This window comes from Accipiter gentilis, chromosome 30, assembly GCF_929443795.1.
Source record: "Accipiter gentilis chromosome 30, bAccGen1.1, whole genome shotgun sequence".
Lineage (NCBI taxonomy): Eukaryota > Metazoa > Chordata > Aves > Accipitriformes > Accipitridae > Astur > Astur gentilis.
Window position 1 is genome coordinate 6,261,166 of NC_064909.1, and position 13,597 is coordinate 6,274,762.

The window sequence follows — 13,597 nt, forward strand, 5'->3', positions numbered from 1 at the left end:
TTTCTCCAGTCTGACCTCTGATTTTAGAGCTATTCTACCTAATATAATATGATTGCATATTTGTATTTGGTGCTTTTTGAGGTTTCCAAACTACCTAATTTTTTTTTTCCAAATGTATTTAATACAGTTTATTTGTGTTACAATGGTAGTGCAAAGCATGTACAATTTGCAAGACCGTATTAGTAGCTTGATTTAAGGAAATACATATCAAAGAGCTGTAATTGGTGAAGATGACAGGCGATTTTTTAATCTGCAAAGTATTGTAGGATTTTTTAAGTTGGTTGAAGCTTTCATCCCATGTATTGAACAATTTACAGTTTTCAGAAAAGTTTGTGTCCTTATTTCTTTCTATTTAAATATGAATACACCTGATATCTAGGAAAGCTGGTTTATAATTCAGAATCAGTTTAAAATGAAGGAGGACTATGTTTTCATTTCATGCCTGAAATTACCTTGTGATACCTTTTGCACACCTGATGTTTTTCAACTTCAGAATCACTTCATGATCTGGAGCAGGTGGTAACATTATCTATTTGTCACTTTACTTAGTTTTATTCTCATTTCAGGAATGCCATTGTTTGGATTTTGGGAAGAGATGAACAGAGTCATTTCAGATTCTGAATTGATGTCTGGTATTCCCTACTCATCTGCAGTACCAGGACTGATACAGTACCTTCAGAGCATCACCAAACTTGTGATAGAAGTGCTGTTGGTGACTGCAGGTCCTGACATCCAGAGCAGCAGTTCACCTGTTGCAAAGAAAATAGCCAAGCCACCATTGTCAATAGTTCATCTCCTTCACTGTGAGTTTCATGAAGTACGTCTGCTTGCATTGGAAGCAATACTGCTCTGGCTGAAGCAAATAAATTCCAAGCAGATTGCAGAAGAAGGAGGAGGTGTATTGTGTTTACTCATTGATTTGGAAGGCGCTCTTCTCACAATGGCTCTGAAGGAAAAGAACCTCCAGTGTTTTTGCAAGGTAGGAGGGTGCTATTTTATTGACGTTTGATATGTTTGCAGTAAATGATACTCTTAATTTTTAAAAATATGTTTCAAACGTGCATGATGTTTTTTAAATAGTACATGAGTGGTTTTTGGTGGTGGTTTTTTTTACATTGAATAAGAGCTGTGCTATAATTCTGTAACAGATGTTCTTGCATAAAAGCAAGAACTTCCTCTTTCCTATCTTAGCACTGTCAGAAGAGGACCTTTGTGTTCTTGGAGCGGGGTTTCAGTCAGTGTTTTATTGATCTCAAGTGTACACATTGATATTGAGATTGTTTGCAACTTCATTGTTTGTGAATTGTGTGTGCAGGTGCTGGAAATTCTTTATACTATGGATCTCAGAAACGTGCTTCCAAAGACTGAATGCTCTATAAAAATGAATCCAAATGAGCTCTTAACCTGGAGTTTAAACATTGTAGATATCGCCAACAGGTATGGTCTGTTACGCTTGTTAAAATACTTATGTTTTAAAAACTTTAAATGTTGAAGCATTAATTTATTGGTTTTGGACTGTTGATTTAAAAATCCATGTTTCAGAAAATTGAGTGTGGCTCATTTGAATAAAGAGAGCTTTTGATGAGAATTTTTCAGAGAAGTTAGGCACAGATCTGAATTATTAAAAAGGCCTACAAGTCATACTGGCAAGCATCTTGTAAATGTCCAGTAATACAGTTCCTGAAATAATAAGTTACTCTGGCTGTTAGATGATAGCCAGTGAGCATAGATCTTCCTGAATGGTAATTGGGAAACACCTTAACACATAGAATTGATGATCCAAACATACACTCATCCATGAATCTGCCATCCGTGCTATCCTGATTTATCTGCAGATGGTCTGCAGGGAGAGTGACAGATCTGATTTCACTTGTTGGATTGGCAGAAATGGTTAACCCTAATCCTTAGGGTTCGCACTCCTTAATCAGACTATAAAGTCACCAGAAAGCACTGAAAATTTGGAGCCAGTTTGTACTGAATTAGAAGCTGTGTCCATCTATTCATAATGGAATGGACAAACAGGGTTAAAGTGTCCAGGCTCTAAGGGCAAGACCATCCTGTTTCTAATAGTCTCTTTTTTTCAGCCATATAAACATTGCACCCCAGTGTTGCCAATGTAGAATATTTATGGTATACAGTGTAGAACAGCATTTTATAGCTGTGCACATTTGCTGCTTATTTGCACTAAATTTTTCAAGTTTAAATGATGATGTGGAGTGTTTATTTCTGGAATGAAGCAAGGTACTTGTGGTAAAGTAACACTGACTGGTGCTGTTAGAGGGAAATAGCTGAAATAGCAAACCTTATTGCTCAGGTGTTGCCTTTCCTTGTGGTAAGACCAGCCCTTCAGGAGCCATGGTGCCAAGTGCCGAGTCCTTAGACCCTGCTGGGCAGCATGGAGGCTCAGCAGACGACATTTCACGTGTTCTGCACTAGTAACATTTTTAGCAGCTCTAGAAGAGGTACTCCTGGAGCTTTACACCAGCTTGAAGAAATGCTTTTGTTTATCATTTAAAATAATGTCTGGTTTGTTTGACTTGGCTTCCATTTTCAAATGTGTTTTTCTATGGGAAGTATGCAGGTAGAAAATAAACACCAGAGAGCTGAAAGTAAGAGCATATTTCATTTGCATCTCAACTAAAAACTTAACTAACATCAAGATTTGTAATGTAAAAATTCCGAGTGCTCAGCTTGCAAAATACCCATTGGTGATAATCAAGAATGATTAAGAACTGGCTGGTTGTTTTTTTCCTAGAGATGAAATAATGGCAGAAATAGCTGCTTTTTTTTTTTTTTTGATACATTCTTTACCTTGTTTTAGCAGCACTGAAGTACAAAGCATAGCTCTCAAATTTGCCTCCAAGTTGGTTATCCATCTTTTGCAGAACCATCAGCAGGTAAGAGAAATGGAGCTGCTTAACAATTTTGTAATTCTGGAGTTTTTGGTGATAGAAGTTATGTGGCTTCTTTTAGATAGAAGCCCCAAGTTTGTGTTTTCTTGTGTCATTGCACCTTTTCTGGCATTATGGCTTCCTCTCTAAATACCCTGCCACATTCTGAAATGAAACAGCCATGAATATCATCTCAGTATATCCCCTCAAAGTTACTTCAAGTTAAATATGTAAGTGAATTTTTCTGATGGATTAATTTCAACTTCTGAGAGCATCCAAAATAGTTGCTATAATGTGGAAAGAAAAATGCCTACAATGATTAATACATGTACTGAATCCAGTCGATTTACTAAAGTGCAACTTTGTTGTGGTTTCTGATTGCTGGGGAGCAGGTCAGAAGGGAAGGCAAGCAGCTTGAAGCAGTGGCTGGGTGCAGTTCCTTTCTTTGCTGTAGGCAGTGTGACCTTGCCAAGTCTCAGGCCTGAAATCACTGTCTAAGCACACCAGCCTGTTGTCTGCGTGGAGTTTCTCATTGAATTTCCTCTTAAAATTTGCTTTTAAAACCTAGAGTAAATATAATAACCTTTGCAAAGTTCAAGGCTCTGTGTTCTCCATTCCTGTTTATGGGCTATTTAATTTAGATTTATACCAGCACAAATTACTGCCTCAGATTTCTTTTGATTTTAAATTGTCAGTCTGTGATGTTACATTTGTATGCATAGAGCACTGCTAAGGCAGCTTTTAGTGCTAGACAATTTTAGGGGGTTTTTATGTTTTCAAAGACACAAAGAACACTTAATGGATATTTTAAAATAGACAAAATTGTCGTGGTCTGTTTTAAAATGAAGATATTTTTTTTTCCTTATGTAGCTGTTATTTTTCATAGAATGTGCAGCAGAATTGATTCATATTGTATGCTAATAATCTTGTCTCATAAAAAAAAAAGGAAGCCACAGATTTGGACCCAAGAATTTGGAACATGAATTGTGATGTTAAATCTTTTTGTTTAAGAAAGGCAAAATGCAAGGACTTCAAGTTATAAACATTAAAATAACCATGTAAACCTGGTTTCACAAATAGATGTGGAACATGTTATTGCTCTGAAGTTTTGTATTCATTTACAAAGAGGAATTAATGAAAAATGTTGTAACAATCTTAAGTGTCGTAATGCTAAAACAACATTACCTAATAATCATGTAAATCATGTGAGATGTAAGATATCTGTACAGAGGGCGTCTTCTGCTTTGTAAAAGACCAAGTATATCAGTTTTCCATCTAAATTCTTTCTTTAGGCTTGCATTTAGTATTTGCATCTGTAGAAGGGATTGTTTCTCTTCCATGAGGTAAAAGTCAAGTTCTGTCTTTCTAGATAGTCCATGTGTCTGTTCAGAATTTGAGTAATTGTAACATCTTGGGATATTTTTTTTTTTAACCTGTTACAGAACTGTAGGACATGCTGTGGCTCTGTCCCTTTGTGTAGTGCAGGTGCATGGCCACGTACCATGCGGAATGAGGCAGAGTACTACTGGGGTTTCATTTATCTCTCTATGAGTCCTCCCGCGCCTCTCTGCCCTTTAACTCAAGGCACCTTTTCATTGGTTCTTTTCTTTGCCTTATTTGGTTGTTCTGTTTTTCACTTCCTTTAATTTAAGTAAAAAAAAAATAAAGAAAGGAGAAAAAAAAAAATTAACTGTGCATACCTCGCGTGTCTCCAGGTCGAGCTGATGCTGCTTTTCCTCTTCTCCTGTGCATGAGGTCCAAATCTGTTGGAGGGTTTTTTCCCCTCTGGAGCTTCCTCCGATAGCTGTAGCACAGGCTTGTTTGTGGCTGTGCGTGGGTGCCACCTCCTGCAGTTGGCATGTTCTGTTATCTAACCTGCGCTTGAGATTGCTGCTCCTTGACTGACCTGCCACTCTCCTGAGGGTGGCACTTGCAGGGGATTCCAGCTCCTTCTTGGTCACTTATGGAAGTTGGGACTTTCTCTTCCCAATTATGGCCCAGCTGTCCCAACGGGGGTCAGAGTTTACAAGTCTTGGAAGCGCTATTTGAGTTATGGGTAAAATGCACATTATTTCTTTCCACAAAAAATCTAGTAGGTATCACCACACATTGGAAAGCTTTGTCCTATTATTACTCAGTAGTAGTTTTCCTAGTGTATGTCTGAGGACTAAGTATTTTCCAAAAGGTGGCAACTGGATTTTATTTGAACCAGGAAATTTCTTTCCTGTTCTTTTTTTTTTTGTAATTCTTCATGTTCTAGGACAGCAAGCTTTGCTGTGTATAGGTCAACATGGAGATTCCTTCAGTGTTGTGAATGCACACATGTCATGGTTTAACCCCAGCTGGCAGCTAAGCACCTGGCAGCTGCTCACTCACCTCCCTCACAGTGGGATGGGGGAGAGAATTGGAAGAGTAAAAGTGAGAAAACTCATGGACTGAGATAAAGACAGTTGAATAGGTAAAGCAAAAGCCATGCATGCAAGCAAAGCAAAACAAGGAATCCATTCACCACTTCCCATGGGCAGGCAGGTGTTCAGCCATCTCCAGAAAGCAGGGTGACTTGGAGAGACAAACACCATCACTCCGAACGTCCCCCCTTCCTTCTTCTTCCCCCAGGTTTATATGCTGAGCATGATGTCATATGGTCTGGAATATCCCTTGGGTCAGTTGGGGTCAGCTGTCCCAACTGCACCCCTTCCCCACTCCTTGTGCCCCCCCAGCCTCCTCGCTGGTGGGGTGAGAAGCAGAAAAGGCCTTGACTCTGTGTAAGCATTGCTCAGCAGTAATAAGAACATCCCTGTGGATTTATCAACACTGTTTCCAGCACAAATCCAAAACATAGCCCCATACTAGCTACTATGAAGAAAACTAATTCTATCCCAGCCAAAACCAACACAACATGCTATCAGAACCCAAGATATCTTAGCAGTCTTGTTAAAAAAAATTTCCATCCTCAGTATCTGCAGAGGAGACAGATGGAGCCGCATTCACCCCTTTACGAAGCATTGTATCATTACCAAAGCCTAAGATTGATTCTACAGTTCACATGCTCTTAATTGTTTCTCCAGATATGTGTATGTGTCTACGTGTAGGACACTTCTGAAAATTGCTTCTCTTCATTATAGTCTGGTATATTTGGCTTGCATGTTTAGAACTGAGGACACAAAGATATGCTTTGACTTGTGTGGTCATTGGTGAGTCTGGTGTGAAGGGACAGGGTGAGAGAATTGCCTATGAATACTGCTCTGACTAGAAGAAAATCTCCCATCTTGATTATCTGTCACATAGTAAGCTAAATTTGAATGGACTTGTGGGGTTCACCACCTCAAAAAAACCCCCAGCATTTAATGATGAGTGGTATCCCTTTGGTGGTCCATAGTTTAATGTGATGGTAAGTGGTAACACTGGATTGTACAGCATATTTCTCACATGTTCTGTGTCTTCAGATTTCAGAAAAAGTCCTGAAAACATGGGTTCAGCTGTTAGTTTATTTTTGTGGAGATGAGCAACAGACAGAGATGCTGTTAGCAGCTGCTGAAGTTCTTAAAAGTATAACATCGTTCCTTCTGATCAATGAGAAGCTCATTCTTGGTGAGTAGTTTGAACATTAATTTTCTGGATCCTTTTAGATGAAACCCATTAATACATGACTTAAAATGTATTGTGTACATATATATGGTCCCAGAGGACTGGAGGCTTGCCAATGTGACTCCCATTTATAAGAAGGGTCGGAGGGAGGATCTGGGGAACTACAGGCCTGTCAGCTTGACCTCGGTACCAGGGAAGATTATGGAACGGTTTGTCTTGAGAGCACCCATATGGCAAGTCCAGGATAAGAAGGGGATCAGGCCCAGTCAGCATGGGTTTATGAAAGGCAGGTCCCGCTTGACCAACCTGATCTCCTTCTATGACCAGGTGACCCGCCTAGTGGATGAGGGGAAGGCTGTGGATGTTGTCTACTTGGACTTCAGCAAGGCCTTTGACACTATCTCTCATGGCATACTCCTTGAGAAGCTGGCGTCTCATGGCTTGGACAAGTGTACTCTTCGCTGGGTGAAAAACTGGCTGGATGGCCGAGCCCAGAGGGTTGTGGTGAAATCCAGTTGGCGGCAGGTCACAAGTGGTGTTCCCCAGGACTCAGTATTGGGGCCAGTTCTGTTTAATCTCTTTATCGATGATTTGGATGAGGGGATCGAGTGCACCCTCAGCAAGTTTGCAGATGACACCAAGTTGGGAGGCAGGGCTGATCTGCTTGAGGGTAGGAAGGCTCTCCAGAGGGATCTGGACAGGCTGGATCGATCGGACGAGGCCAATTGTATGAGGTTCAACAAGGCCAAGTGCCGGGTCCTGCACTTGGGTGACAGCAACCCCATGCAGCACTACAGGCTTGGGGAAGAGTGGCTGGAAAGCTGCCTGGCAGAGAAAGACCTGGGGGTGCTGGTGACAGCCAGCTGAATACGAGCCAGCAGTGTGCCCAGGTGGCCACGAAGGCCAGTGGCATCCTGGTCTGTATCAGAAATAGTGTGGCCAGCAGGAGCAGGGAGGTGGTTGTTCCTCTGTACTCGGCACTGGTGAGGCCGCACCTCGAGTCCTGCGTTCAGTTTTGGGCCCCTCACTACAGGAAAGACATTGAGGTGCTGGAGCGTGTTCAGAGAAGGGCAACCAAGTTGGTGAGGGGCCTGGAGCACAAATCTTATGAGGAGCGGCTGAGGGAGCTGGGGCTGTTTAGTTTGGAGAAGAGGAGGCTGAGGGGAGACCTTATCGCTCACTACAACTGCCTGAAGGGGGCTTGTAGTGAGGTGGGTGCTGGTCTCTTCTGTCAGGTAGCTGGAGATAGGACGAGAGGAAATGGCCTCAAGTTGAGGCAAAGGAGATTTAGGTTAGATATTAGGAAAGATTTCATTACTGAGAGGGTTGTCAAACATTGGAACAGGCTGCCCAGGGAAGTGGTTTGAGTCACCATCCCTGCAGGTATTCAAAAAGCGAGTGGACGGGGTACTTCAGGACATGGTTTAGTGGGCATGGTTGATGGTTGGACTCGATGATCTTGAAGGTCTTTTCCAACCTAAATGGTTCTGTGATTCTATGATATTTTATTCCAATGTAGTTATTTAAATGTTTTTAGTTTGAGTAGCTTAAGTCCATGTATATGGACTGGATCCAAATTTTTGTTAGATGAGAAGAATGGTATATTTCTTAGACTATAGATAGTGGTGTTTTTTAAAAAGTCAGCTATTTATTTTGAGATGTGTCTTTTAAGAGGTATTGATACCGTTTAACAGAGCTACATCTGTTATATGAGGTAGACAGTGTACTATTAAGTGTTCATAGTATCAACTCTGGAAATCTTGACCTCTACCATCTAGTTAAAGCTCTGAGTAGGACAGACATTACCATTTTATATCAAATGAAGACAGTGGAGGTATTGGAGTGAAAAACTCCCAAATGCTGTGCTTCTTGTCTGTTGCCATTTGGATCTGGTCCATAGCTGATGGAGAACAGAGTTTCCTCTTTGATCTTGTCAGAACAGTTTCTGGTTTCCATGCTTTCCAATCAGGCAGATGTGAAGGTCTGAAATAAAAAATAGCAGCAGTTTGTATCCTGCATAAAATCTTAACAGAACAAAGAAAAACAAACAAAACCACCAAATCCCCCAAAAAACATCCCACAAAAGCAAGCCCCAAGGCCTCAGTGGGCAAGCCATCTGAACTAGCTCTTTGCTCTGAAAATTGGGCCAGGGGAGGAAAGATGCAGAGCCAACCCTCTATACTACCTAGAATTGTCAATCTGGGGTTCTTCACAGCTGTGAAACTGTCAGTACTGCAGTGAGAAGTTTAGCAAATCAGGAGCATGATCTGGTGTTTAGTTGTAGTGATACAAACCCAGAATCATTCCCTTAAAGAGGTTATGCACATACAAACAGTTTTTACTTTTATGCCTTGTTTTGCATCACTTTGCTTGACCACCTATAGTAGAAAGTAGAAGTTAAAGAAAATTGTGGTTGTATGAAATGCAGTTGTAGTTGTTCCCATAAGCTTCCATTAAGTATGTTCATAAGAGGAAGAGGGTGAATGCTGATCACTATTTTCTGGATGACTCCATCATCTCTTCATCATGTTTCTTGAGGATTTAGAAAAAGTCTTTCTGAAAGACCCATTTGCAGACTTCCACTTCTTCTGGAGGTACAGTAGAAACTTGTCTAGGTGGGCAAGCTGGCCATTGTGTCTAGAAGGAAATAATTATTCTGCCCTAGCTGTGCCAGTATAACATTATTGGGTGTGTCATGCCAGAAAAAAGCAACTTCTTTCTGAAATAATTATACTCCATGCTATTCCCACATGGGGAAGTTACATGAAATACAGGAATGCTTCTTCTGCCTGTGTAGTAAAGCCTCAAGCAATTAATTTTGGCCAAGCAGTGAAATACAATTAATTGTCTAGCTAGCCTTGTAATACAAATCTCTGATAGACCTGTTGATAACATGCTTGAAGAAAACCAGCACAGCAATGAGGCACCAACTCTATTGTTCCCTGTGATCACCAGAAAGTAATAACTAACAGCTGGCTGTCTCTAAAAGAGACCTTTCAGTGAATTCCTTTAATGAGGACATTCAAAGAGAGCAGAAAAGTCAGCTGAAAAGTACCCCAGCAAACCTATGAGTACAGTTCTGTGACTTCAGCTAGTCATCCTTAGTGTGACACCATTAAATGGCACAAGGGTTTGCAAGTGGAGCATGGCTTGTGAGATTTGAATTGCCATGAGGGAGGTATGTGGTGTCTGCCTGTTTGGGGTTTACCAAATGAACGCCTCCCTCTTGGCAGTTCTCTCTGGTTAGTCTTAACTGTGTGCAGGTAATTACCCCATGGATTAAAGCTGCCTTGCTTCCAACATGTAGTGGGTACAAGGATGGCAGGGCATGTTGGTGAGTGGTGGGGTGAGGTGGATATAGGAGAAGTAGATGACAGGTAGATCTCTGGGAGGGGGGAGATCATTTCCCTTTCCTGTGGGGAATGGCATTTGTGGCCAGCACTACTGGCAGTGTCTGAACAAAACTTGGTTTGGCAGCCCCTGTTCCAAATCCATGATCACAGTGCGTTGGTCAATCTCCAGTGGCAAAACTTTTGCTGTTGCCAAACAGGAATTGGGCAGAAATTGCAGAAAATTCAGAGCACCCACGACTTAAAGTTGAACCCAGATTAAGAGAGGTCCATTCTATTATCTGTTTCCCACTGTTTAAACTAAGCTGAGTCATCGCCTAGATAAAGTTCACACATGCTGAAAACTTTGATCGTATTGCCAGTTGTCTTCCCAGTAGTTTGCCAGTGCACTTCTCCTGCCCTTGTTTCAGTGTTTCTCTGCATTTGTTGCATTTAGGTGTGTAAACAGAGCTCTCTAAGTTCTTTGAATGCATGTAAGAAATAGAATTCTAATTTTTCTCCATAAATAAATATAGGACTGTCTGATACCCTTGCGATGTGGAAATGCGTGGTTCTACTGCTGCAGAATGAAGATTTGGTAGTAAGAGATGCTGCTGCTGAGGTTATACAAGTGGCACAGTCTGAAAAAAAGAGCAGTAAAGGAACAGGTATGTCAGCTTTTCTTTACTTTTAAATATTACTGGATACTTGGGAGACAAAAGTATTTCTCATCACAAACTTCTTGCTAACTGTAAAGTGATCCATGCATCTCTTATAAACATATACCATGGAAGAAAACAAGTTATGATGTTTGACACCTACCATGCTTTATTATTTTGCTTTTACTGTTCTTGGTATAATTTGCATACATTACATGGATATGTAAAAAAGACACAGCAGTATTCAGCTTTATGGTTCTTGCTGTGATGAGTCAACTATCACATAATTTCACATTTTGAAAGTTCTTTAATACCAGCTTTGGTCTAATATAATGCAGTGGAAGATGCTCTTTGAATCCCAGGTCATTATAGTAGCCTGATCACAGAGAGATAGGAATCTGGGAAACTGTATTCAACTCATTGATTCATTATTAGACTTTGAAATCCATTTAGATCCAGATCAACAAAGACAACTCTCAGCATACCCACAATGGGCTTTCGAGGATGTGGGCCTTTTTGTCTGCATGCCCTAGTTTACTCAACCCTATTAATTTTAAAATAGCCACAAAACTTGAGTAGGCTTGATTAACTAATGTGCTTCACTTTGAGAGCCTTTGCTGATACATTCTTCCATGTGTTGTGAATAAATTAGAATTTGCTACCAAATTTATGTCTCGCTGGTGGCCCCTACCAGTCTGTGCTACTCAGTAATGCCTGTACCGGCTTGTCTGCAGTCAGTTCGAAGTTGTCAGCCATCTCCATGTGAACTTCTGCTAGACTGGAGATAAAGCAGCCCTGTGGTTTAAAAAAAAAATCAGAAAAGGCATTAAAAATGTATGTTTGCCACTACTGTAGACAGAAGTAGCCAGGAATGTGCTTACGTGGCAGATGTGTTTTTGAGCTGGCATTGGTCAGGCACAGTGCTACGGAGTAGGATAAGGTAAAAGGAGGGGTGTGTTACGGATGGCTTTCATCTTCCTGTTAAATCTCACGGCTCTCGTTCTAGTACTCTCATCACAGCTCTCACAATTTATCTAGTCCCAGCTACAGCTCTCTTGAGTATCAAGAGGCTCTGCGTGTGTGTGCCTCAAGTCCCCGATGCTGGCCTTTGGGGGACATTCTCAAATGTCACAAGATGGTACTTTCTTTGGAGATAATGCTGGATTTTCTTTCTGTCTCCTTGCATCTTCTTCCTTGTTGTATCCCTTTGCCAAGGAATATTGCCCTGTAACTGGATGAGGGCTCTGTCCTACTAATTAGTACTAAGGTCACATCAGCACCTGCTTTTATAACTTCTCACTTTGTAAAGCAGAAGTGGCCATAATCGAGGAAATAACATCCTAATTGTTTATTTGCTATGTTCCTAGTTAGGGTAGGGACACCCTCCCCAAACTTATGTTAACCCCTTAGTTATACTTAATTGTGCCTTCCTGTTCTTAAACTGCTTTTAATGAAATAAATGTCTTTCATCTGTTACTAGCAAAGAACGCTGCTTTTGAGAAGATAGAATTCAGTTTCTTTCCACCTCCATTTGACATTATTATTGTTGCTTCCTGTGACCTCTTTTTCCCCACTAAACTCCTTTCACTTTTCATGCTTTGCTTTCTAGCTTTTGGGTGAGCAGGGCAAGGAATTTTGCCCCTGTGGCTTTTGTTTACAACTAGATTAAAATAAGCTTACCTTTGAATGTTGTTTGTTACTTCCATTTACCCCCTTTCTTTTCGTGTGCACATGAGAGTATGCAATATGTTTGGGCCTGGGGTTTAGACAATTCATAGATCGCCAGTGCTCTCTGTCTTGGCAATTTTTAAATTGCATTCAAATATCTACTTATTTTTTTCTCAGTTTTCATACCATGAAAGTCTGCTGTTTCATCACAGCACTAATTTTAAAATATCTAAGCTGATACACCGAAATCTGTTAGAAACCATGAAACAGCTCTCTTTAAACCTTTTATTTAATAACAATTTGCTGGATATCTTACATTGACTAACTTTTCATTTCCATTATATGATGACAAATAAGTATTGTGGCCCAGCAGTTTTATCAAGAGATCAGAAAGAGGAATGGATGTTGAGAAATCTATTTTCATGCATTCTGTAATTGTTTGACTTTTATTTCATTGCCATTACCACTAGCTAATATAAGAGAGCAAAGAGACTATTATAATTTCAGCTTGATCTGTGCATCAAAAATTTTTCTATCCTAGTAGCCATTATATTTCCAGAAATGCTGCACTGTAGAAATAAGTTACGGTGTGTTTCACCTTTTACTGCTGTTAATTTGCCATACAGAGAGAAGGAATGCTGCTTACAAAAGCCAAGCACTGGACTTGCCAGAAAATGTTGGCACTAACATCATTATATCCGTTCTTCACAAAATTCTCTCTCTCTCTGTGTACACAGTAAGGTAGTAGGCTGTAGCTACCTACAGAAGAACTGTATTGTCGGCTTCAGGAATTAACACCTTAAGTGTTTCATTTACATGTCAGATCCAGAGGAATCCCTGATTATAGCCAGACATCTGCCCCTGCCCTTCATGCATAATATAAGCTGGCATCTGGCTTTCCTGTGAAAGAATGGAGTATGAAAGGGTGTATACTTGCGTATAACAGCTGGACTGAGACTGAATTTGTACTCTGCTTCAGCAGATGTGTGAAGTTGGACTGTTGTTAATAATAACAAAGTTATTTGCATAGATTGTTCATATAGTTGTTATAGGACATTTTTCCTTTATATACATGTTGCCGATTAACAGTTCAAATGTATAGCAGTATGATACTATCAAATAATAGGTATTTTCAGGTCATTTACAGATGGTGAAACTGGAGGCTAATGATCCTGCCTGCTAGTGTGGTTTCACTTCCAGTAACAGCTCCTATCTTTTGTAATTCTTTGAAATGTTTTGTGAGCTCCTGGAAAAAAATATGAACGTGGTTTCTTATTATACCCTCATGGCTTTTAGTGAGGGGAAACCCCCCAATTTCCTCAAGTAACTAATCCATGCAGCTTTGGATCACTCAAATTATGAGAGCAGTAACCTTGCAGAGTCTGAAATGCAGGGTAACAAATGTGATACAAGAACCCAGTGAAAACTGCAGCCCCCATTTTCGTTTGAAAGGAGAAAAGCT

The 13,597-nt window shown here is 40.5% G+C and overlaps 1 protein-coding gene across 7 annotated transcripts in view; it reads left to right on the forward strand.

The window, feature by feature from the left end:
- Positions 1-13,597, forward strand: part of THADA (THADA armadillo repeat containing) — a 170,627-nt gene that overhangs the window by 131,266 nt on the left and 25,764 nt on the right. For 4 of the 7 annotated variants that reach the window (XM_049833903.1, XM_049833902.1, XM_049833906.1 and 1 more), the window contains 5 exons: positions 567-979; positions 1,316-1,437; positions 2,756-2,897; positions 6,338-6,482; positions 10,345-10,476. In XM_049833903.1, coding sequence (XP_049689860.1) covers positions 567-979; positions 1,316-1,437; positions 2,756-2,897; positions 6,338-6,482; positions 10,345-10,476 — 954 coding nt within the window. Of the gene's footprint in view, positions 1-566; positions 980-1,315; positions 1,438-2,755; positions 2,898-6,337; positions 6,483-10,344; positions 10,477-13,597 lie in introns of those variants that run through there. The other 3 variants (XM_049833904.1, XM_049833905.1, XM_049833909.1) reach the window with 3 other exon arrangements.